The following is a 24560-nucleotide window of genomic DNA, read 5'->3' on the forward strand; positions in this document are numbered from 1 at the left end:
CTGCATCAAAGGATTAAATCATAAGTACTTAAGTTTCAAAAGTGTGAAAAAATGGCAGCAAAAATGAGAGCCGTTTATCCACCTTTTTAGTTTTCAATGAGCAGACGCAGAAGCTTTTAACTGTTACTAAAAAAGCCCAAACTGGTTGAGTTCTGTTCATGTATTGCATGGGACCTGCAGAAGGTCAAATATTCATGAACGAACACGAGTTGGGGGAAACACGGGGGAAGAAAAGAGACGGGATCTGGGTTTGCGCTGGATTTATTGAGAGATTTCTGTATTTTTGTGTGTTACTTTGCTTTATCAGTTTCAAATATCAAAATGTATCGATTCCTTTCCCACTTAGCTTAATTTTAATTGTGCTTATTTGGGTTCTGGCTTCACAATGTGATCTCGGAACATAAATAAAAATGACTCCATGTTCGAGTATTCCATTTGTGTTTTTCATTGGGTCCCTTTGGAGTGTAACCATGCAACGATTTCTCAGCTCACCTTTATTTAATACGACATCACCTTCTTACGGTGAGCTGTTGAATACTTCTTCCAGATCACGCCTTGTTTAAACCGCTCTCATTGCAGTTCCGTAGGACGTCAGTAGATAGCAATCTTGTTCCATCTGTACATCATTACCAGCCTGTACAGGAGCTGAGAGAACTGCTCAGATTTTATCTCCATCACTCATCGATCAACAACTCTGCTAACTGCCCATCAGTCCTGTCAGCTTGGAGGTATTTTAGTTAATTAGTCTGAACAATTCCATTTGAACTGATTGTTGGGTTTCTTTTCACATGAACTGCTCCTCATGACTTCTATTAGATGTTTGATTTGGAGTTTTCTGGGTGTAATTCATCACTCATTATTCCATCGATGATGAGAAGTCTTCCTGGGCCCAAATGGAACAAACGGGTCCAAACAACCACTGTTTCACAGATGGGATGTGATTCATATTCCTTAACTTGTGTCTGCCACAAAATCAATCGAACAACAAAAAAACAATGGAAAAATGGTCACTCAAGTTAAAAATTGGCAGCGCCACCCGGGGGATTATAGAGCCTTAAAAGAAGAACCAGGATGAGCACCTGGAATTAAAAGTTGAGTGAAACTTGTACTTTTTAAAGTTATTTTAAAGCAGGCCTGCAAACCGGTCACCACTGAGGTCAGCCTCCACCGGATCCTTGAACACGTTTTGTTCCCAAACGCAGTCAGGCTTCTAACATCTGTGTGTTTGCACACTTTCCATGTGTGGCATCAACAAGGAATTAAACTGCAATTTTTTTTTTTTTTTGGGGGGGGGGTTCTAGTGGCCTGTGTTGTGGTCTGAAATACTGTGTTGCTGCCCTCACCTTTGCACAAATTTACCGGGGAGGAAAACAGGGTTCACTGTCTGTGGGTCCGTTCTCAGACAATGACTTATGACAAGTTGTTGTGGCAGAATGTCCTGCAGGGATTTCTGTTCCAGCTCATTTAGAGATTCTTACACTGACATAAGAGCTGGGGGGCTCTGTATGTCACATCACATACACCTCTTAACTCGGGTTAGATCGGTTCTGACATCTTCTTGGCAGGCGTTTAGGTGTCTGCATACCTGAAGATGTCAAGTAACAATTAGGCGTGTTTATCAAATGATCAGCTGTCGGAAAGAAATCTGCCTCTGACAGTTTTGATGAGTTATACAGAGGTCAAAACAATTAGAGAAGGAAGTTGTTGGAAGGTTATTTGGTCGTGAAAAATGAACCTTTTCTTCTTTGGATGCACAAATGACCAAACCACATTTCATAGTACTTCAAGTAGGAGGAGACAGAATTAGTGATGAATTAAAGTCAAGGAATATAACATCGATTCGTGCTGCCACATGATTAAATGATCTGCTTCTTAATACATAAAGGTTCTGTTCTAAGGTTCAGCCCTAAGTCTTTCGTACCCATATCCATCCGTATGTCTTTGAAACCAACATAGGATATCTGTTGTATTTGATATTATCGATTATATAGTTTTATTTTTCCTTTATTTCCAATAACCATCATGCTAACTTTGGTGGGACAGAGCTGTTGGTGGCTCCGCCGTTCTGTCTGGTAGTGTTCCTTTCCTTTTTGGGGTTGTTAAAGAGATTTTTCTGTCATTAAAATGAAACGTCTGAATCTATCTCTGTGTGGAGTCTCCTCTTTTTGTTGCTAACCCGAGCCAAGTCGCGAACAAATCGGGGCTCGGCCTGGATCTGTGAATCCTTTGGTTTTTGTTTGGTTCTCCTGTTAGTCAGTGAGAAAGTTGATTCATGGGGGTATGGTGCCTTGCTCAAGGGCACCTCGGCCTACAGTTTTGCCTGCAGAGAGGTTTTGTGTCTTGTCTGGTTGGTCTGGTGTGTTCTACAGTGGAGGTTTAAGCGTGGTCTGGGTGACTGGACAGGCTTATTTGTTAATTTGGTTTATTTCGGCAGTTAGAGCAGTTGTCTCGGTTACACTTCCGTGACTGTCTTGGGAATTCAGCAGCGTGCTGGTTGATTAACCGAGTTTTTGTTTGTTTTGCCTACATTGGAGTTGTCTCAGCAGTGTAAATACAGTGTAAATCACGCAACCGATTTGTGTGGAGGCAGTTTGCATGTCTAGAGGTGTTCTGTCTGAACGTCAAAAGACTCCCTTTGAGTCGTTATCTACTTATTGTCTGGAAATGTGATGTCTTATCATTTCAAGCCTTAAACTCAGCTCCTTCACGTGTTGTTCCTTCGATCAAAGGACGTGTCTGTTGAGGGCCTTCTATTATTCATTAACAGACATGTGTTTCATCATGTGGCAGTAACTGCAAAGACATATTAAGATTCTCCATTTGGCCACGTACAGATTACGTTTGTGCCTTGACGTCAGCCAAGTGTTTGGGGAAATTTCTGTTGCGCTCCCAGATGTAGGCTGCAGGAACCCCTGGTGTCGCTATTTCCCACACGCGAGACAGACAACGTGGAAGTACTTCTCGAATTCACTGTTAAAAGCATTTGTTGGCCACTGGCTCCATATCACCAACAGACATTTCACCGCAGCTTCGGTGCGTCGGCCATAATTTAAAGACGTAAAAGATACAGTCACAATTATTAATTGATATTCATGCTAATTTCGGCAGATGAGTGTGACTGATCTCAAATTACAGTTGGATAGCTTTCTGTCTGTTTCAGATGGTTTCTTTTTGTTCAACCACGGATTGAGCAAAACTCATGTGACGCCTGACGGGTCGTTATCGTCACGAAAAAAATGACTGGCCAGGAACGTGTCACGTGACTGGGCGGCTGTAAAACACCAGCGACTGCTCCTGTTAATCGAAATGGTCGAGATTTTTAACCGCTAAATCACAAAATACCAGTGACCGGACACTTGGAACCACCGAAACGTTTTTTGTCTGCTTTCCATAACGAGGCTTGGGAAGGGAATGCTGCCTTCAGGTGCATCCCGTAAATTACGGACTATGTTCTGAATGAATGTAAATATTGGTAACCTGAAGGCTTTGCACCAATGGCCTTTTGAAAGCACATAAATCAGGATCTAATGATGATAATGTCATAGATAATTTCAGGCGAAGGAAAAACAAAGCAACATCAATCAGTATTTTTCTTGTTGTCGTCGTAGCAGCATTGGGAACACCAGAAAAGTCACTGACTGTAAGTGTTGCAAAGCTGCAATCAGCTGGAGTCAACCCGAAAACAACAAATATCAATGCAACGATGTACACGTGTGAGCATGATCTGCAGACACACAAAGGAAGCTTAAAACACGTAGTACAGTATGTAAAACAAAAATAATCCAAGTTAGTGAATGAAAAGCTCTTTTTTTTTTTCATTGGCCGAGTCTCGACGGTACATGACGTAGGCAAGCGACACTCGTAGTAAATTAAAAGTTGTGGCTCCGCGTGCACACTGTCAGGCTGCAGAGACGCCAGCCACGAGACACCGACCGATCTGATGCCAGAATGCTGACCGTGGACGATGCGGGGACAGGGAGGAAGCACAATCCACTGGCGACTGCCGGGTGTTTTTCGAGGCTCTTTTTGAGGTAAGTGGTTGCAGTTGCGATGGGACTTTATTACTCCCCAAAAAGTCTTTGTGAAACAAACGCGCACCTCAGCTGGCTCACAGAGCCTGTGCATTAGTGCGGGTGCACAGTCGCGAATGGAAATACTTGCTATTTTGCCGGAACCGTGGGATCCAGCAGTTAGAAGTCTTTAGTAGTTAGAAGACGCACCGGATTATCTGTAATTATGTGGGTTGTTGTTTGGAGAATCGCGCCTCATGAAAAACAACACTGAACATTAAAGAATGCCTCTTGGAAATCCCTTTAAAATTAGACCCGTATTCTGTGAAATGCTTTTCTCACTGTTCAGTTTTATTCAAAACTGGACTCAAACCCTTTTGTCCCTTTTTATTTATTAACTTATTTTCTGTATTTTTTTCTCCTAATTTATGTTTTGTTGTTCGAAAGCCACCGACAAACGGCTAAGCGTCCATATTATGATTTGCAAATCAAATATAGTATGTCACAAATACTAGATGACCAAAATGTCAAGATTTTTGTTGAAAATTCCACTCGTGGGAACATTTTGACTATAATCGGCCACATTACCCACCTGAAAATACAGCAAATATCACACACTTACAAAAACTGCTGATTTATGCATCTGATTCTACTACTCACCTGATTTTTGCAGGTTCACCGTGAATAGTTGTATATATCTAGTCCTATTGCAATCATAAACGTAGATGCAACCTGTCATGATGCATATTTGTTCTGTTATGCTTTCCTGCCTTGTTCGTGCCGTCTTATTCTGCAAGTGTCTGTCTGTTTCAGCTGGTTAACCCCGTTGCTGCACCTCGGCCGCAAACAGAGGCTCGATGAAAGCAACATGTACAGCGTTCTTCCAGAGGATCGTTCTGAGACCCTGGGAGAGGAGCTGCAGAGGTACTTTGATAACTGTAGGAAGAGTGGACTTTGGTCAAGTGCCTCTTCAGAGTAAAGAATAAGTACAAATGTATTCTTTCCAAGAGCGCAAGGTAGAGCTTACACGTGTTTCCATTCAAATCTGATGCAGTGATAGGTTGTCTGCACTTATCTACAATTTGATTCTGCAGTAGTGTAATGGCTTAGTAATTAAGGGCAGATATGTAAGATATGTTAGTTACTGGAAGCAGGACTCTTTCCTGGTTTAGCAAAAGACAGACGGGTGGATGAGGTGGAAGGGGTTGGGTGTAAAAATCCATTGTCTGGGGTGTGAAGAGGCACAGTGGGACTTTCTGAGCTTTGGGGACATGGATGGTTTGCGATCCGAAAGAAAGTGGACAGAAGAAGGAGCTGAATGTCCTGGGCGAAAAGGTTTGAAGAACCTGTTCTGCTAATTAGAGCTGTACAGGATTCCCTCACCCTGAACGCCAGCAATTCTTTTCATTCCTCACCACATGTGCCCCCCCACCTCCCGTCCCTTAAAGGTTTCCCCCCTCAGCAACCCATTCAAGTGTTAATCCAGGTCTTATTATTGGTGATAGCTCTGTTTGCATTGGGGCTCACAGAACAGATCCAAAATCTATGGCCTCAAAACAAACAAAGTGCATATCTTCACCCTCCGTTTAACAGTAGCTTCTTTTTCTTTTTAGACTGTGGGAGCATGAAGTCGAAAGAGAATCAAAGAGACTTCAGAAGCCAAAACTCACCAGAGTTCTTCTTAAGGGCTTTGGCAAGTCCTACGCGGTGACTGGGCTGTTTGTGTTTTCACTGGTATGTTCTTTCAAAAGCCTATTTTGCCGGATTCATTTAATTCAGCTTCAAGTCATCAGTGTGACGTTTTCTGCGGGTATATTTAATTTAATCAAGTGGTTTTGGACGCATTAGAGTTTTGGCTGCATATTTCATTGAGAACTTTTGTCTGTCTTTGTCATGAAGGAAGCTATTAAGGTGATCCAACCGCTGCTTCTGGGGAAAATAATCCAGTACTTTGAGAATTATCACCCAGACGATCAGAGAAGTCTCCACATGGCGTACGGTTACGCTGCGGCGATGTCCGTCTCCACCTTTGGACTGACCATCCTCCAACATCTTTACTACTATCATGTCCTAAGAATTGGCATGAAGATTAGGGTGGCCATGTGTCACATGATCTACAGAAAGGTCAGTGAGGATTTGGCAGATTTGAAGCAGAACTGAAGCTTTTATTCATGATTTTTTCTCAAGCTATTGTCACTCTTGCTGAACATTTCCAGTGAAACTCACCAGAAAGGGAAATTTCTCTCATCAGGCTCTTCGTCTCAGCAGCGAGTCCATGGGACGAACGACCACCGGACAGATAGTGAACCTCCTTTCTAACGATGTCAATCGTTTTGATGAGGTACGGCAACATAAACCTGTGTTTTTCTTGGCTGTATGTTTTAGCTGACATTAAATCCAGTCAAACCTTTAGTATGTCTGTATGACAGGCTGAGTTTACGATCTCTAAGACGAAGAAGGTGTCAAAGTGTGATCATCATTGATCTTTAGATTACACTCAACCTGCACTATCTGTGGGTGGGACCTCTACAAGCAGCGGTGATCGTCGTTTTTCTCTGGCATGAGATCGGCCCTACGTGTCTGACAGGTGTGGCCGCCCTTGCACTCATGATGCCCATACAAACCTGGTTTGGAAAACTCTTTGGCATCTTCAGGTAAGAAACGGGGCAAGTGTTTTTTTTTCTTCTGTGTTGTACCTTTGCTACATTATGCATAAAGAATAGCAGAACACTGAGGGGGAAAAAAAAAGAAGATATATATTTTCTTCTTATACGCAAATGAGTCTGTTGTTTTCTTTTGATTTTTCTCTGCTTTTTACCTACATTTATGTCATTTATTTACTTTTATTCCTTCATCTTACAGTTTTTATATATTTCTGGATGAGAGCATTGCGATTTCTTCTAGCTTTTTCTGTGAGCCAATCAGGTTTAAGCCACAATTGGACCCCAGTCTCACGAGCCAATCATAATCGAGTACGAGTTTGTCTGCTTCCTCTTAAAGAACTTCTCTGTTTTTTACGTGAAGGTCACTGAATGTATCACTAATGTCAACTTAACTTTACTCCAGAGTTGGTTTCAGAACACATTCCGAGTGAGAAATAAACAATAAATCTAAGACAGGTTTTAGAACTGAATTTCCTCTTTTTGGATCACAGAATCAGAGTGTGATGTGACACAGGAAGCAATGTGGAAAGGGATTTTCAAAACTTCTACTATGTCTGTATTGAACATTTGTGAAAGATGCGAGTTCCAGCTGATGTTTTTTTTTATTTGGGTCACAGAATTTAGCGTTACACCGGAGGTCCAGCGAGAGCAACAAACTTAGAATTTTGGCCTTGTAGGTGTAAAATTCTGTCATTACGATGTTTATCCGTTGCTCTGAATGTATGTACACTTGAGGAGACATAAGTGGGTGAGGAAGAAGGCTTCGAATATAACAACAAAGTAAATGAAGACTGATGGTGTAATCTGATTCACGAAGACGATATGAGGTGGAAGAATTGTCAGTTTAGATAATTGTGATGTAAGTGTGTTTTGTTGCAAGATAATAATGACTAATATAAAGAGCTTGCCACATGTTTGGAGTAACTGATGTCGAAATGTATGTTTCCAACAAGGTGTTCCCGGACTTTTTCAATGTTATTTATCGGTCTTTCCCAACCAAAGCAGAACAGGCAACTTTAATTAAAAAAAATAATAATTTTGTCCCATTTGTGTCCATCACTGTCATGTTTCAGGTAGCTGCTGACACGTTTGCCTTCTTTAGAACAGTCACAGAGTTCAGTTTGAAGGCGAAAAGCGGAATGAATTTAGCTGCGCAGGATAAGACTTGAGCGTCCTCTAATTCAGGGATAGATAATGGATCATCATGCGCCTCTGGGATAAAAAAAAAAAAAATGTATCAGCTGGTGTAACAGAAAATGTTGATGCAGTGATCAGATAAGGACCTGAGAAGAATGAGAGACGTTTGGAAAAGATAATGTACTCCAAGTTTTTTTTTTTTTTTTTTCTTCCTGAGTTTCTATGTCTGTCTTTTATAGAAACAACATTGTTTTTGCAGGAGCAAAACTGCCGTCCTGAGTGACAGCAGAATCCGGATCATGAATGAGGTGGTGTCCGGCATCAGGATAATCAAGATGTATGCGTGGGAAAAACCGCTTTCAGCCCTGGTCACTGAAGTCCGGAGGTAAAGACAAAAGTTTTGTGATTTCTAAAGAATAGACCAGCTCTGCTACCCTCCACCAAGGAGGTCATGTGGTCAGATAAAAGATATTACATATAAGATATTATATATATATATATATATATATATTTATATATTAGTGTCTCACCTCTTCCATTCTCCAATTACTTGAGAAATTATCCTTTTGATTCAGTTTATACGCCTTTCATTTACATGTAAGAATTCTTTCTTACAGCATGCTCCCACAAGGTCGTAATCAAACCAAATAAAATGGCTCATCTTACTGATCTGAGTTTATATCAGTGGCGATAGAAATAGTTTATAGTTGAATAAGGATGGATCAATTGGTAGGGACTAGCAAAACAAAACAAAAAAAAACTGGTGGATGAGCTGAGATAAGGAGGAAGGGAGTTTGGATGAAGCCCTGTGGTCACCAAATGGAAATGGGGCAGAGGTGGGTTGTGTAAAACTAGAATCCTCATATATTTTGTCATTAAAGGTACATTGACAACACTAAACACTAAAAAATTGTCTGGGTTAGAAAAGACACACGATTTGTGTCAGCAACATGCTGCCCTGAAGCTGAAAGTAGGAGTTTTGTGGATGATTTGAGGATAAGCCAGCACCAGGCCCTCAGACATTTGGAATCTGTTTCTCTTAATTCAGTCAAGCAGTTTGCGGCCTGATTTTCCAGTCAGTGCTACACGCTTGGGTTTTCCTGCCATTTCCCCGGGGCGACGATATGACGGGACGGGTTCAGCAGAATGTCTTACTCACTGAACTGTACGTAACAGGATAAGTGTCACAGCAGGAAACGCAACTGCCTTTATTAGTTCTGTGGTATTTGACTGATGAATCTTTAATTACGAAAGACAGGAGGAACATAATCGGCTGTCTAAGTTAATTTTAAGATGTGATGGAAAGTAATAAATCACCATCTTGAAAATTGAACCGCGCCACGCAAAAGTTTTGCGCACCCCAGTCGTAACTGCTGTTAGGAATAGTTAAGATGTTTTCGTGTATTTGTACTAAGGTCCCAGATCTTTGAGATGCTGAGGTCTGTGTTTTGTGTACAGTAGTGATGAGAAAAGGCTCGAGGCTTGCATTGGCAAGTACATTCAACAAAAACTCCACAAAGTCTTAATAAGATTTAAGTCAGGCGAGTGAGGGAGTCGGGTCACGACACGGTCGTCTTTGAGCCTGAACTGGCAAATAAAAGACTTGGACGCTTGTGTTGTTGCACGGTACTTTATGAAGATCGAGGGCTGACTAAATGCAGTGAGCTCCTCGGCCGTACACAGGCCATCTTTAACTCGAACGTGTCCCTGAACATCTCACGCCTTATAACCTTTGGGCATTCCTGGAATCAAACTGCATTTCTGTTCATTTGTTTCTTAAATCTTTTAATGTAAGAATTTTATTTTTTTTTTTTTCCCTTTCACCGGAGCTAAAGGAGCTGCTTAATGATCTTACACAACTTAGCAAAAGATGGAAGAACGATGTGTACCACACTGGTCGAGTGTGGTCGACTCGGAATCTGATCAAACATTCTGCAAAAACTCAGAAAATACTCAGAAAATTGGTCAGGAGGTGTAAAGCTGCTTTTTCTTCTAAAAATGCCTCTTTATTACCATTAAATTATATGAAACCACACAGATGAACTGAACATCCTCATTGACCAGCTGATCCGAAAAGAAGCTGCTGTTTTGAACACGTGTTTCCGAGGAATGTGCACAGATCTCCAAAGTGATAACGCCAGACTACTTGTTTGTTAGATATGCACCAGGTTTATTACATTTCTCCATTTTTCACAACATACATGAACATTCTGGACAGACATGAAGACAAACTACAGTTTGACTGGTTAGCACAGGCATAAAACCACAAAGCGATTATCCCAGTTATAAATCATTTCCAGGCTTATGCAATAAGTGCCGAGTGTGTTTTCTTTTTTTTTTTTTCTTTCACTTCTAAGAATTTTTGTGATGTAGCAATTTAAGATTTGTCATCCGCCCATATAATCTGAGCTGGGTGACAGATATCTAGTAAAGTGCTGCTGTGAGTTCATGCATTTTAGTATAATTATCCAGGAGGCCGATTAACTTCACCGCCAAAAAAATGCTGCATTAATAAATCACAAACAAGGTATTTACATGGAAATAATTTCAGAAAGTTGCTTTTTAAATTGGATTTAGAAGGCTGTGTGACCCCATAGGGACTGGTTATGTGTCAGGATTTGTATCTTTTCTGGAACTGTAAAAAAGAGAGTACGTTTCATTATCACTGCTATGAGTTCCAGGTGACCTTAGACACTTTCTTACAGCTGCAAAGTAAGTTTTTTTTTTTTTTTTTTTTTTTTTTTTTTTTGAGCCAACCTATAAGCTGCAAAGAAGCGTTGGATAATAAATGACTGCTGTGGATGGAGCAACACTCTATACAGTCATCCTCAGTTCCACATTTGCCCCTTTTGCTGAGGATCTTTTTGGAAAACATGGATCTGAAACAGAAGGTCACTCTGAAGTACAGACAGAGTGTACATTTATATAAGTCAAATTTATTTGTGTAGCACATTTCATGAACAAAACAATTCAAAGTGCTTTACATAAATAAAAGTATTGCAGCGGGGAGCGAAAAAGCATTAAAAATGTGCAAAATAATATAAATATAAATAAAATAATTAAAATGAATAAAAACAAGCAACAGTCTAGATAAGTTAAAAGATATCGTGCAGATTTCATGCATAGACACATGAGAAAAGAAATGTTTTAAACTGGATTTAAAAATGTCTACATTTGGTGACAGTTTAATCTCCTCTGGCAGTTTGTTCCACTTGTTTGCAGCATAACAGCTAAATGCTGCTTCACCGTGTTTAGTCTGGACTCTGGACAGGTCAAGCTGACCTGAGTCCTTGGATCTAAGAGCTCTGCTGGGTTTATATTCTCTAAACATATCACAGATGTATTTTAGGCTTAAACTGTTCTGGGATTTGTAAACCATCAGTAGGCTTTTACAATCTATTCTGGGACTGACTGGAAGCCAGTGGAAAGAAAACTGGTGTGATGTGTTCAGATCTCTTAGTCCTGGTTAAAACTCTAGCAGCAGCGTTTTGGATGATCTGCAGATGTTTAATGCTCCTTTTATGAAGTCCAGTTCAAAGACCATTGTAATAATTGAGTCTACTGGAGATGAATGCATGGAGGAGTTTCTCCTGGTCTTTTTGGAAGAGAAAACCTTTAATTCTGTTAATGTTTCTGAGTTGGTAAAAAGCTGCCTTGGTGACAGCTTTGATGTGGCCGCTGAAAGTCAGATCTGAGTCTATCAACACTCCAAGGTTACGAACTTGGTCAGTGATTGTAAGGGCCTCTTTGCTACCAAACATAATGATCTCAGTTTTGTCTTCATTTAATTGTAGGAAATTCTCTCTCATCCTGACACTGACACAGTACATCTGCTGGGCTGCAGTCATCTGGTGACAGAGACACATAAAGCTGTGTATCGTCTGCATAACTGTGATAATAGATGTTAAAGTTCTGCAATATCTGACCCAAAGGTAGCATATACAAGTTAAACAGAAGATGGTGCAATGATTTATCTGTCATCATATCTGAATAGATTTTCACTGCCCTTTTTAAAATCTTTGTAAAGAGCGAGGCAAAACATTCAACTCGAACCAGAAATGACACAAAGTACACCGAACGTTCTTCTCCTTCACATCATTTTGCTAACCGTAGGAACTTGGCCAGGTCGCTGCCTGAGAAAACCTCATATCAGCCGCCGTGTGCTCTGTGAAATGAAGTGTCGGCTTTCACTCAAAAGGAAGGAATATACTTCCCATAGCTAGACATTCAATCGAACGCAGAAGCCTCAACAATAACACAGGCTCACCTTCACAGAAAGTGGGTTTGGAAATGGAACTCTGAAGCAGAACATTAAAGCAAACGCGCATACTGTGCAACTGATAGGACAACTTTAAGCTGTGCGCTCCACAGAGCTGGGCTTTGCAGGAGACTGTCCAGACGAACAAAAAAAACGAATGAGAAAGCACCTGCAGAGGTTGTTTATGAGACTCCAGACATGTGGCAGAAGGTCCTCTGATCCGATGAGGCTAAAATGGAACTTTTTGGCCATTGAGGAAAATCTGTCACCCCACAGTGAAGCATGATGGTGGCAGCATCGTGCAGTGGGGGTGTTTTTATTTTTATTTTTCATTTATCAGCAGTGATTAGGAATCTGTTTAGAAATGAGGGAATGATGGGTGATGCTAAATACAGGGAAATTCTTGAGGGAAACCTTTTTTTCAATCATCCAGAGATCAAAGTTTACCTTCCAACAAGACAATGACCCCGAGTGAACTCCTATAGCCATTTCCTTTGACAGCTTCCCCAGTATCTGTCCTAGATCTATGCCTCGAAACACTCCTGCCTCGAGGCTGCATAGACAATGATCTAAACCCTTCGATATAAACTGAAGTGGATTCAGAGAAATTTTAGAAGCATCTGAGGGACTGGGACTGCATGCTCTGAAATGCAATTTAACGTTTCTTTAATTAAGGAAGTAAAAAGAAAACAAAAAACTATTTTAATCCATTTGAAGGTGAATCTAAAGCAGAAAAATAATGTGTTTTCACAGACTGTTATATATCATGAAGCTGACAATACTGTTTTCTTTGGAAACAGTTTTTCATTTCTGTTTTTCATTCCTATGACCGTGTTTCCCGGCAACCAATTTACTCAAGATTCCTTATTTCAGTCAGACACAGATGGTGAAAGTGCTTTACAGGATAAAATAATCAGCAGCAATAAACAAGACAAGCAAAAGTAGAACAACAAATAAGCTAAAACAGTGAAAAGCAAACAGATAAAAGATCCAATACAGGTGACTTAACTCGGTTCAGCAGCCCTTTTTTGAGTTTCTTCTTGGATGCGTTGAAGATTTTTCTTCCTTTCTATTGTCTTCCTCTGAACTGTAAAACCGCAAGTGATTTCCAAATGTTTTCCAGCTGTAATAAAAGCATCACCGACACTCGAGGTTGTGTGTTTCTCATCTGCCTGCAGGGGCAAAGCGTAAAGTTTGAGGAGCATTGTATCAATGTTCTTTGTCTCTGAGCTCACACACTGAACGGTTTCTTATGTTTCCAGGAAAGAAATCAGTCAGGTATTGAAGAGCTCCTACCTTCGAGGGCTCAACATGGCTTCCTTCTTCGCCAGCAGCAAGATCACCGTCTTCATTACCTTCACTGTCTTCGCTCTCCTGGGCAACCCCATCACTGCCCGCAGTGTGTTTGTCACGGTGTCCCTCTACGGCACAATTAAGCTCACGGTCACCCTGTTCTTCCCTCTGGCCATCGAGAAGTTATCAGAGACCGTAGTGAGCATTCGCAGGATTAAGGTAATTTTTCTGTCCTTATCAGACAACTGCGGAATTTTGACTTTGTCAGAGAGCTGATAAATCTCTCAATATTTGAGCAAAATGACTGAAGCACTTCCAAATGCTTTCAGATGAAATAAAACAAAATATAAACCCATCCGTTGTGAGTTAAAAATGAGAAGCTGAGACATTTTTTATTACTACTGATACAATTTCTGTACCTCACTGGGGTTATGTGCTGTAGAGCCTCTTCTCCCCTCTTCAGAATGAATCATATACTTAGAAGAATTGATATACTAACTGGTTTGCTCTGGTCTGTTGTTGAGCTGACCACTGGGTGTCTGTAGCCCTGCTTGAACTAACTGTGAGTTTGCACGATATGAGAAGACATGTGCGTGACTCGCATTGGGAAGTAAGCGGGGAGGGGGGATCATGAGAAGTAGGTACACTGCAGCCTTTGTCTGATCTTTTAAGGAACGCCTGCAAAGATATGAGCAATAACAGCTGTAACATGTATGTCATGGGGAAAAGAGTCTTTTATCCCATTGTGGTTTTAGAGCAGCGACTGGTGAATGTCATTTACGTAATCTGCTTCAGAGCTGTGTGCTCTGGGAATTTCAAAATGATACATTTGGCCTTCTGAGAATCTGTGAAAGTGAGAATTGTGCGCTCCTCCTAGAATTTCCTCCTTCTGGAAGAAGTTAAGAGACATCACTCTGGTCTGCCCCTAAAGGAAAGAAAAGAAAACTCTGTTGAGATTGAGAAACTGACCTGCTACTGGGATAAGGTGAATATTCCAATGTTTCAGTGATATTTTACAGCGATGGAGAGCCTTTTAGAAGCTGCTGAGTGCATTTCTGAATCTGTAAAATAATAATTCTCCGTGTTTGTTATTCTTCCAGAGTTTGGACTCTCCATCTCTGGAGAATATCACCGTCACGGCAAAACCACAGCAACTCCTAGCTGTAATTGGACCAGTGGGGGCTGGAAAGGTCAGTACATTTGTGTAAACCAGTTTACTTTCCAGTTAGCAGGTTAAAACTGTGTAACTTACTCGTCCATAACGCCCACGTTCCCAACAGTCCTCCCTGCTGAGTGCCATCCTGGGAGAGCTGCGTCATGATACAGGGAAGCTGACAGTCGAAGGTCAGCTGACCTACGCTTCCCAGCAGCCCTGGGTGTTCCCTGGAACCATCCGCAGCAACATCCTGTTTGGGAGAGAACTGAACCCCAAGAAGTACGAGAGAGTCCTGAGAGCCTGCGCTTTGAAGAAGGTGAGCCGTAACCCTGCTGCACAACCAGGCCAATCACAGGCGGCCGAACTGGAGGTCGTCAGCTGCTCTGCACCTGAGGCTGTTAACCACCGAGTGTTTGTGCTCGGGCCTGTTGATGCGACCTTTTCAGAATTACTGTGGATTCTTTTGTCTCTAAATAACTTTAGAATTAGTGTTTAATTCCCCGACACATAGGTCAGCTGCAGAGCATTTCGCTATTATCCTTATTTGCATTTCCACTTCACAGAGAAGCAGATCCTCTAATGTCATAACAACATGGCAGCATCCACAGAAGTGACGATCAGGCCACAACCAGATAGCTGTGAATGCTGTGCTCTTCTTTCATGTGTGCTACTTGACTTCTTGATAAAGCGCAGCGGTTGTTTAGCGATTGTTGTTAAGTTGATTTTTGAATCAAATAGTGCTGAATGGTGGCAGTATCTTGTGTTTTTTGGTTTTGCTGCATCTGTCTTTAGCCTCCATGTTTTTTTTTTTGTTGTTTTTTTTTTAATCAGGACCTGGAGCTGCTCCCAGATGGAGATCTGACACTAATTGGGGACAGAGGAGCCACACTAAGCGGGGGACAGAAGGCTCGCGTCAACCTGGCCAGGTATGAAAGCAGTCAGAGCTACTGTATACATCATGCAGCAGGGACACAACTTGTCCTATTTAACTGCCACCCTCTGTGTTTGAACATCTGTCTTCTTTGTTCGGTTCCTCTTTTTTGTCTTTTGTTCAGTTAACGCCTCTGGTATACAATGTTAATATGTTACTTGTGGGAGTAAGTTATTGAAAAGGTCACACGTGTTTGCTTGATTATGTTGTATTGGCTGTTGTAGCAGCCTGCGAAGGATCAAAGTTCACTAAATGTCATGACATCCTTCGTTTGACATTCCAGCCTTTCTTGCCCTTCCTGTTCATGTCACTGTCTCTCGCTTGCATAAGCCCCACCAAGAGTTTAGTCTGGCATGCCCTAAAAGCTTAGCTATCTTCTGTTATTGTCAAAGCATTCACGGGTGTGTTTGTTGCTCCCGTTTCCAATCGTTTAGATGCTTCCTACAGAAGCTGTATGAAACCCCAGAATTCTGTCATCTTCTTGCATCGTCTTGAAACTTTTTACATTTGCACAAACCCAAGACGCAGCGGTCTTGTCTCTGTCTTTTATACGTTCTTCTGAGCTTTGTGTGTGTTGGTTTTCTTAGGGCTGTGTATCAGGAAGCCGACATCTATCTCCTGGATGATCCTTTAAGTGCCGTGGATGCAGAAGTCGGAAAGCATCTGTTTGAACAGTGAGTGACGACGTCCTCTTTCTCCCAACTGTTCGTTTACATCAAAGTGTTGTGTTCTAATTGCGATCACACCTTGAGGGATGGTGACTGGTATATCCAGTAGGTTCAGAGAGTTGAAGGAAAACCACAAGTGTTCCAGGTTGAGGGCGCTACCTTTTGAAGTTAGAGTGTGAAAGTTTCCTGGTGAAACGTTCGGCGGTGCTTTAGGGCCTCGTTCAGACAAAAAAAAACAACTGGCCTTTTTGATAACCTTAGAAAGGATTGGAAGCCGTGACACTACCTGTTAGCTCTCAAGTGGACGAGGCCCGAGAGACGGAAAAATAGTATGTTTCTGTTTCTAGTAAACTTGGCATTAATCATCGTTCTGGCATGTCTTGATGAAACACGTGATGTGTGTCTGTGTTTACAATCAGGTGCATTTGTGGCCTGCTGAAGAACAAGTGTCGTGTCCTGGTCACACACCAGCTGCAGTACCTGAGGGCAGCCGACCACATTGTGGTCCTCAGGGAGGTGCGTACCGCCTCACAGGAAACTCTCCTACTTATTTAGACAAAAAACATTTCCAATATTCCGGTTTCTTTTGAACAAAAGGACAAACCTGTTGGAAGTTGTTTTCCCGCGTTTGCTGAAGAAACGATGTCCCTGTCCCCAGGGTCACATCATGAGCCGGGGAACGTACAGCGAGCTGCAGAGCTCCGGCCTGGACATGGTGTCCCTGCTGAGAAGCGACGAGGAGCAGGAGCGACCGCCTCGATCGGCTGATCCAGAGATCTTGTCTTTACACAGCCAGAGGACTAACTTCTCCCGCAGCTCGAGCTGCTCCTACAGCAGCCTCCTGCCATCAGACGGCAGCTGCATTGACCAGCTTCCTGTAGGTTTATTTTCAAAACAGGCTTAATTTATGTTTGCCCTTTTTTTCTTTGTCATCCCCATGTTTTAAAAGTTGTAAATTTGCAGATATTGCTGACGATGCAAAATGTCAGCAAAACTCTTTGACTCCATCGCCTTATGGCGTGAGTTATGTGTGCGGTTATTACTCTTTGCAGGTTGAAACAGTTCGCTCCATCGCAGAAGAGAATCGAGCTGAAGGAAATGTCGGCGGCCATGTTTACCTTAAGTACTTTACAGCAGGCTGTCACCCGCTGGGTTTGATGGTTATAGTCCTGCTGAGTGTCATCGCAGAGGTAAGCAGTGGCTCACAGAATCTGAATCCCTCTGAAACCTGAGAATTTGTCTTAAAACTTAAGAAATATGCTCACTCTCTCATGTTTATGCTGGTGGAAAGAGTCTGGTGATGAAGTAGCTTTTACTTAGTGGTTTTAATTAAGCGCAAGCTGGTTTTTTTGGTGTTTTTCTTCCCATAGGCTGCATATATCCTGCAAGACTGGTGGTTGGTGTACTGGTGAGAACCTCCATGTGGATTTGATTTAATGTTGTTGAAGCTTTTTATCTTTCTGCACAGTAAGTCATCTTGTTTCTCATCAAACTGAGTATGTGTGGTCTGATGTGTTGGATTTGTTAACATACAGGGCAAATGAAGAGTTTTCCAACGGCACCGCTGCTGTTGTCAGCCTCAACGGAATTAACGTCACTCGCTCCGGCAGCGAGTTTGATCTCACCTTTTACCTCGGCGTGTATTCAGGTACGACTTGAGATTCTCACCTAACTGTAACGCGCTCTGCTGTCGGCTGCTATAAATGTGGGAAAGAAAGTTCAGCTCCTTTCCTTTCTGAAGTTTTACATGTCAGGTCTTAAAATTAGTTAAGTACAGCCTCAGATTTACAACAGCTTGTGACATGTTACAGTGTCATCATTCATTTAGCCTGAAGTATTCATTTTGATGTTGTCAGCTTCTCACATAATTGTGGAGGAATTTTGGCTCCTTCTTTACAACATTACTTCAGGTCATTGAGGGTTTGCAGACATTTTTTTTAAGCTCAGCACACAGAAGAGGGCCTCACATTTGACTCTAGAATCCTTTGGTATACAGAGGGAGTTCACGGCTGATGTCAAGTCCCTCCTTGGCATTGTGCTAACACACACCTGAATGTTCCAGACCAGCAAACTTCCTCTTTGTAGAGATGATCACACAAGAGCATCTGATCAGCAGCACCTGGCTGCCACTTTCCTTCTTAATTCCTCTGGAATCTTTCAGGTTGGATTTAATCAGGTTTTTTCACACTCTTCTTCTGCATTTTCTTAATGAAATAAATAACGAAACAACACTTCATGTGTAAACTCATCTGAGGTTCCATTTGTCTAATATTGAGACTAAATAAGGGCTACGTACTTCTTCTTTTTTTTTCTGTCTTTGTTATGTCCTGATGCATAAAACCTCAGAACTGAAGGAGGGAGGCTGAACTTTATCCATTGTGTAAAGTAGAACTGAAAGATCTGACCCAAAGCACTGCATCTGCTTCCTTTTGTAGGTTTAACAGCAGCCGCTGTGGTCTTTGGTTTCATCAGGAGTTTAGTGATATTTCGCGGGCTGGTGAAATCGGCGCAGACTCTGCACAACAACATGTTCAGCGCTGTCCTCCGCACACATGTTCGCTTCTTCGACGTCAACCCCATAGGTGAGCCTCGCTCAGGATTTCTTTTAGTTTCACAGAAAAAGCTGCATTTGATGCCGCTGTTTGCCAACATCACTGCTGGTAAGAAAGTAAACTTTTGCCCTGTGTTGTAGGACGAATTCTCAACAGATTTTCCAAAGACATCGGCCAAATGGACTCCATGCTACCCATAACCTTTGTGGACTTCTACCAAGTGAGAGCTGGTTACTGGCTTAGGATTACTGTGCATGCAAACTTTGCCTTAAATTGGCCTCTTTATCTTCTGTATTCCTCACACTGTGGTGTTTTTCAGTTATTTTTACAGAATGCTGGCGTGGTGGCTGTTGCAGCTTCAGTCATCCCTCTCATCCTCATCCCTGTTGTCCCCCTGCTTTTATTCTTTCTCTACTTGAGACGCTACTACCTCCATACATCACGTGATATCAAACGCCTCGAGTCAACAAGTATGGGCAAGGATTCTGCTCACGTGAAAATGTGTTGGTTGTTGAAACTAACTTTCCTCTCCCATTGAAACCTCTTTTTGTCCCTTTCCCGCAGCTCGAAGTCCAGTCTTCTCCCACCTCTCCTCGTCTCTTCAGGGTCTGTGGACGATCCGGGCCTTCAGAGCTGAGGAGAGGTTAAAGAAAGCCTTTGATGCCCACCAGGACCTGCATTCAGGTTTACACTTTTCTTTTTCATGGTCGACATGTAGACTTTGTTAGTTTGAAATCCCTGAGGTGAAATCTGTCATTGAAGGCAGCATCTCTGGTTCTGCTGGTTGAAAAGAAAAAAATGTGATTTTCTTGTTTCAGAGGCGTGGTTTTTGTTCCTGATGACCTCCCGCTGGTTTGCTCTTCGCCTCGACAATATTTGTTCGGTATTCATCACCCTCGCAACATTTGGCTGCATCATATTCAGAGATGGTGAGGAACTATAGCATGTGCCCACACAGATCTTTCATCATCTAACTAAATCTTTATATATAATCTCCCCCTACTTCTGATTGGATATTATCGTAGATCCAGAAGGTTAACAGGTTAATTAAACTTTATGCAGATGACATCCTGCTTCATATCTGCAGCTTTACATCAGCTTTGATAGTTCTAAGGGCAACGCCGACCAGCTGAAGAGTCATTTTATCATTCTTCTTCTGCTTCTTCATATTCTTAATAACACTTCCTGTTCAAATAGGTCTGGAGGCCGGAGAGGTGGGCCTGGTGCTGACTTACGCTGTGACCCTGGTAGGAAACTTCCAGTGGACAGTGAGACAAAGTGCTGAGGTGGAGAACATGGTAAGCACTAAAGGATGAGTTGCACCCAAAAAACATACATTTTCAAACCAGGCGACCTGCCAATAATCCCCAGATGTCCTTCATAACGCTGCACATATTGAAGTAGGAAATTCAGTCTGCTGTGTCAACAAAAAGCAAGTGAGCCGCAGGCATCTGAGACTCGTGACTTTTTTCTTAAACTTGCTCTCAACCGCCGCATTTCCCCCACCCTTTCAGATGTGAGGATGTAGACACTCTCCGGCATCTCAAAACTATCCCAGCAGCCCGACCACAGTCACGGGAAATGAAGCTCTTCGTGCGTTTGGGATATGGGAACGCATAAAGCAAAAGTCAAGGGAATTTCTGAGCCACACCAGCCAAGCGCTTCCTCTGCTTTACTCCTCTGACATGAATGATCTTATCAGTTTTATGGGACTTTGCTTTGTGGGAGAGTGGTAACATCGGTGTGTAATCCTTGTGAAATTACGGGAATGTTCCTCCGGCTTACCTTAAATACTTTCCGCTGCCTGCCAGAATATTAAGCCATCTCCCCACGATCAAAGTCTGTTCTTAGGTTTCTCTGCCACAGCAAATTGAGCTGTTTCAACATCAAACAGGTTTAATACACCGCTGAAGAAAGGCCAGACCGCTTTCTGTCACTCTGCTGCTGACAGAATGGATGAGGATCTCCATGAGGATGAATGGATAGATAGATATATTTCCTCCCTCGTCATTCCTTTTCCTTTGTGTGTTTGAACTGTACCATAGATGATGATGTTTGATTCCCCGTAGATTATAGCAGGTTTGTGATGCTGAGTTCCATGAAATAAAGACGAAAATGGAGACTGTCGCCTATGATGAGTAGATGAGAAACAGTAAAGCTGATTGCAAATCGCCTCCTGTATTTCAGATGACTTCGGTGGAGAGGGTGGTGGAGTATACAGAGCTTGAAAGCGAAGCTCCCTGGGAAACTCAGAAGCGCCCTCCCCCTGATTGGCCGAGCCGAGGAATGGTGACCTTTAACCGGGTTAATTTCTCCTACAGCACAGATGGCCCGCCGGTCCTCCGAGACATAAGCGCCACATTTCAGCCCAGCGAGAAGGTGACACACACTCGGACATGCATGTCTTTCCACTAAACCAAGCGATAGACACGCACACATGGCTTGAAGTTGGTCTCGTTTACACGATCGATGCAGAGACAGTGTTTTCAGAGTCTTTCCTTTTCTGAGTGTGAATGACTGAATAGTGCTGTTTTTAAAAAGTGATGAAGCCAGTAATGTGACACAGCCCATGTGTTAATTGGGATGTTTGGTTCCTGTGTGTCAGGTTGGTGTTGTTGGCCGGACAGGTGCAGGGAAAAGCTCCCTCATCTCGGCTCTGTTCCGCCTGGCCGAGCCTCAGGGAGAGATCCACATCGATGGCGTTTTGACCTCAAAGATCGGCCTCCATGATCTGCGCCAGAAGATGTCCATCATTCCTCAGGTGAGCTGACAACTTTATCCCAAAAGCTGTGTTTGAAGACAAAAAAAAAAAGGCACCGCACACCAAAACCCCATCTTAAATGTGAGGCATGGAGGTGGGAGCATTATGGCCTGGGTCTGCTTTGCTGCTGATCATCAATGAGTTTAAATATGAAGACATTTTACATGACGTTGTCATGGCAGCGGTCCATGAGCTGAAATCTTGGCGCACAAACAAATGAACAAGAAAATGGCTGGAAAAAGATAAAAAAGCCGCTGCCGTGGAGTCAGAATCCTGATCCGAACTCAATCATGAAAGCCAGACAACTGAAACACATTATTTTAAAGAGGTTTTCCAAAATTTCTGAGCCTTGTTCAAGTCTCATGTGCAGAGAAAGGGAAACCAAAGGCCGGAAAATGTACTAAAATCATTTCAGTTTGGTATGAAAATGATTCAGAACTGCAATATTCAACTGTGTGCAAAGGTTTTCACTTCATGTTTACATGCTGGGAGTTTTCTTCCTCTCTGCCTCTGCCTGTGTCGTGCTGCATATCTTGGCGCCATCGCTGTTGACTTTGGCAGGACCGGGTATTATGTCACCTGTGTGCACATTCATGTGCAGCTTTGTGCCAGAAACATGACTGAATCTTCACACGAATGATCAGTGTGAATGTCTGCAGTCACGTTAGAAGAAGAGTGCGTTATTCCTGAAGATGTGCTGAATCTAAATCTCTCTGACTTCTCCCCTCTCTGCTCTCCAGGATCCAGTTTTATTCACTGAGACTGTGAGGAAGAACCTGGACCCTTTCGACCAGCACACTGATGAAAACCTGTGGAAAGCTCTGGAAGAGGCTAGTATCAGCAGAGTTTAGTTACTGGTTGGAACTGCTGCACACGGACACTAACAGGTTTGTCCTGAACGTTCCTCTATGTTTGATCCAGGTGCAGCTGAAGTCTGTGGTGGAGGAGCTGCCCGGAAAGTTGGAGACCGTTCTGGCCGAGTCCGGCTCCAACTTCAGCGTGGGTCAGAGGCAGCTGGTGTGTCTGGCCCGAGCCATCCTGAGGAAGAACCGCATCCTCATCATCGACGAGGCCACAGCCAACGTGGACCCCAGGTACTGAAAACCACGACATATGAGGCAGTCAGAGCTCAGGTCCAAGCTCTGAAGCTGTTGTTTTTTTTTAAATACACACCTTGTTGCTGCAGGACAGACGAGCTGATCCAGAAAACCATACGGGACAAGTTCAGAGACTGTACGGTGCTCACCATCGCTCATCGCCTCAACACCATCATAGACAGCGACCGCATCCTGGTGAGTCTTCACTCTCTGTGTCGCCTGTATGACTAAGAATTGAAAATCAACCACTTACATTGTTTTCATCCGTTTTAACTGCATTTCTTAAAGTTGGTTAAATAATAACCACCGCTGGCCTTCGATCTGCTTTAAGGTGCTGGACGGTGGCACCATCCAGGAGTTAGACCGACCCTTTGCCCTCCTGCAAAACAAAGAAGGCGCTTTCTACAAGATGGTGCAACAGACGGGCCAGACTGAGGCAGCAGCCTTGTTGGAGTCAGCCAGACTGGTGAGGTGGAAAAGGTCCCACGAAGTGTGACTGAAACATGTGTTTAAAAAAAAAAAAGCACATTTGGGCAGATGCTCTGTTACCTGGAATTATAAATCACCTTCTCTGTTTCAACAGGCGGCACCTAAAACCCAACAGTCATGACAGCCGGGGGCCAGTGGAGCAGATTTATGAAAGTGAATTCTTTAGTCTTCGCACAATGACATTTAAAGGACAGACTTCAGTGGTGCTGCAGACATAGTTTATGTCTTAGTATAAATTACATAGGAAGAAGGTTAAATATCATATTTTATACTGTAAATATCACACTGTATGCTACACAAATGCGCCATGTTAAAGTCATTTTAAAGGTCCGACATGCAACTCAAACACTGCTGGGTGTCAGAACGGAGCCAAACCTGCATGAAACCTCACTGCAAGCCGTTCACGCAACTCATCAATCTCAGGAAAACTGGACAACCCGGTTTAAATCTCCCCTTTTTAGCGGGATGCTTTTTAACCAAAGAGCGGCATTCAGTCTGCAGATAAAAAAACGTGACAGGTTTGTGTCCTCTGAAATGCACCGCAGGGGGCCGGCGGCGCCACGGCAAAAAGCCGCCGGCTTCAGTCTGCAACGGCGTGGCTCGCTGGCAATAAATCCTAAACTCAGGACATTTTAAGTCCAAGAGGAACACGGCTGTACGTAAAACCATCGAAACAGACCTTTGCCTTGATTGATAAGGCGTATGTAGAGGTGCGGTCTGAGTGTTTAGAGGACTTTCAGCTCATCTTTCCGTTCAACAGTTAATTTCTTTGACAGCAGTGTACTTTCCAGGTTTAACAGACCTGTTGTGCCTCCACACTTATCTATTACCTTTAACCTGAATATGCTGCTCATTTAACTGCCGGTTCCACTGATATGTAGCATCGCCAATTAAAGAAAACATTAAGGCAAAGCTGGCTAATATTTGACAGTCGTGTTAACTTTGCGGCCGTCGCTCAGCAGTGTTGCTAAACGTGACAGAAGTGATTGAAATGCCTTCGAACATCGTTCAAAAATGGGAAATAAGAAGTTTCCGAGGGTTCAGCCCGACAGCAGCGGAACTGTCTGGCTGCGTCTGGCCTGCAACAGCATGCAGACGCTCACAAGTGTAATAGTTCTTATGTTCTTAATTTATGTTCTGTTTTTACATCCTTACCTTAAGGACCAGTGGATTTTAGAGATGGTTTTTAAAATGTATTAATATTCAGTCCTCGTGACAAAATCAGTCGGGCAAAACTAAAACTTTGCCTCAAAGCTGTGGAGAAACGCCAGATTTTCTCATCTTTGCATGCATTGGTCAAGTCAGAAATTGTTTGACACTGTCGTGTGTGGCATGTAGACACATGGAACTGTTACCTTTGCAACACTTTTTCCTCATAAAGTTTCATTTGAACTGAGTTCGAGTCTTGTTTCTTGTTGGAATATGCAATTTGAACCCTCAAGCGCACACGACTGTGCATCTGAACACGCATGCAGTGTTTTAAGAGTTTATTTTTCATAACCAGTGTTCCATTTGTTCGCCGAGGGTTCAAGAACACACCGCTGA

General features: G+C 42.7%; 1 protein-coding gene across 2 annotated transcripts; it reads left to right on the top strand.

Moving 5' to 3' along the window:
• Positions 1-3832: 3832 nt before the first annotated feature.
• LOC140305432 (ATP-binding cassette sub-family C member 4-like) lies at positions 3833-24334 on the top strand. Of its 2 annotated transcripts, XM_072384351.1 has the most exons (31): positions 3833-4031; positions 4824-4934; positions 5624-5744; positions 5910-6134; positions 6262-6351; positions 6501-6664; positions 8070-8195; positions 13331-13580; positions 14239-14346; positions 14462-14551; positions 14642-14833; positions 15349-15443; positions 16036-16122; positions 16536-16632; positions 16775-16993; positions 17169-17306; positions 17487-17524; positions 17652-17764; positions 18552-18698; positions 18809-18888; positions 18988-19138; positions 19233-19352; positions 19487-19597; positions 19866-19966; positions 20856-21047; positions 21274-21429; positions 22170-22259; positions 22351-22523; positions 22616-22721; positions 22858-22992; positions 23110-24334. In XM_072384351.1, the coding sequence occupies exons 1-31, from the start codon at positions 3949-3951 to the stop codon at positions 23134-23136; spliced, it is 3936 nt and encodes a 1311-aa protein (XP_072240452.1). In that variant the 5' UTR covers positions 3833-3948; the 3' UTR covers positions 23137-24334. The 2 variants fall into 2 exon arrangements, with proteins under 2 accessions (XP_072240452.1, XP_072240527.1); XM_072384426.1 differs by lacking the exons at positions 3833-4031; positions 5624-5744 and having other exon boundaries at positions 4851-4934.
• The last annotated feature ends 226 nt before the right edge of the window (positions 24335-24560 follow it).

Source organism: Leuresthes tenuis, unplaced genomic scaffold, assembly GCF_036924035.1.
Source record: "Leuresthes tenuis unplaced genomic scaffold, fLeuTen1.0.hap1 SCAF_1, whole genome shotgun sequence".
Lineage (NCBI taxonomy): Eukaryota > Metazoa > Chordata > Actinopteri > Atheriniformes > Atherinopsidae > Leuresthes > Leuresthes tenuis.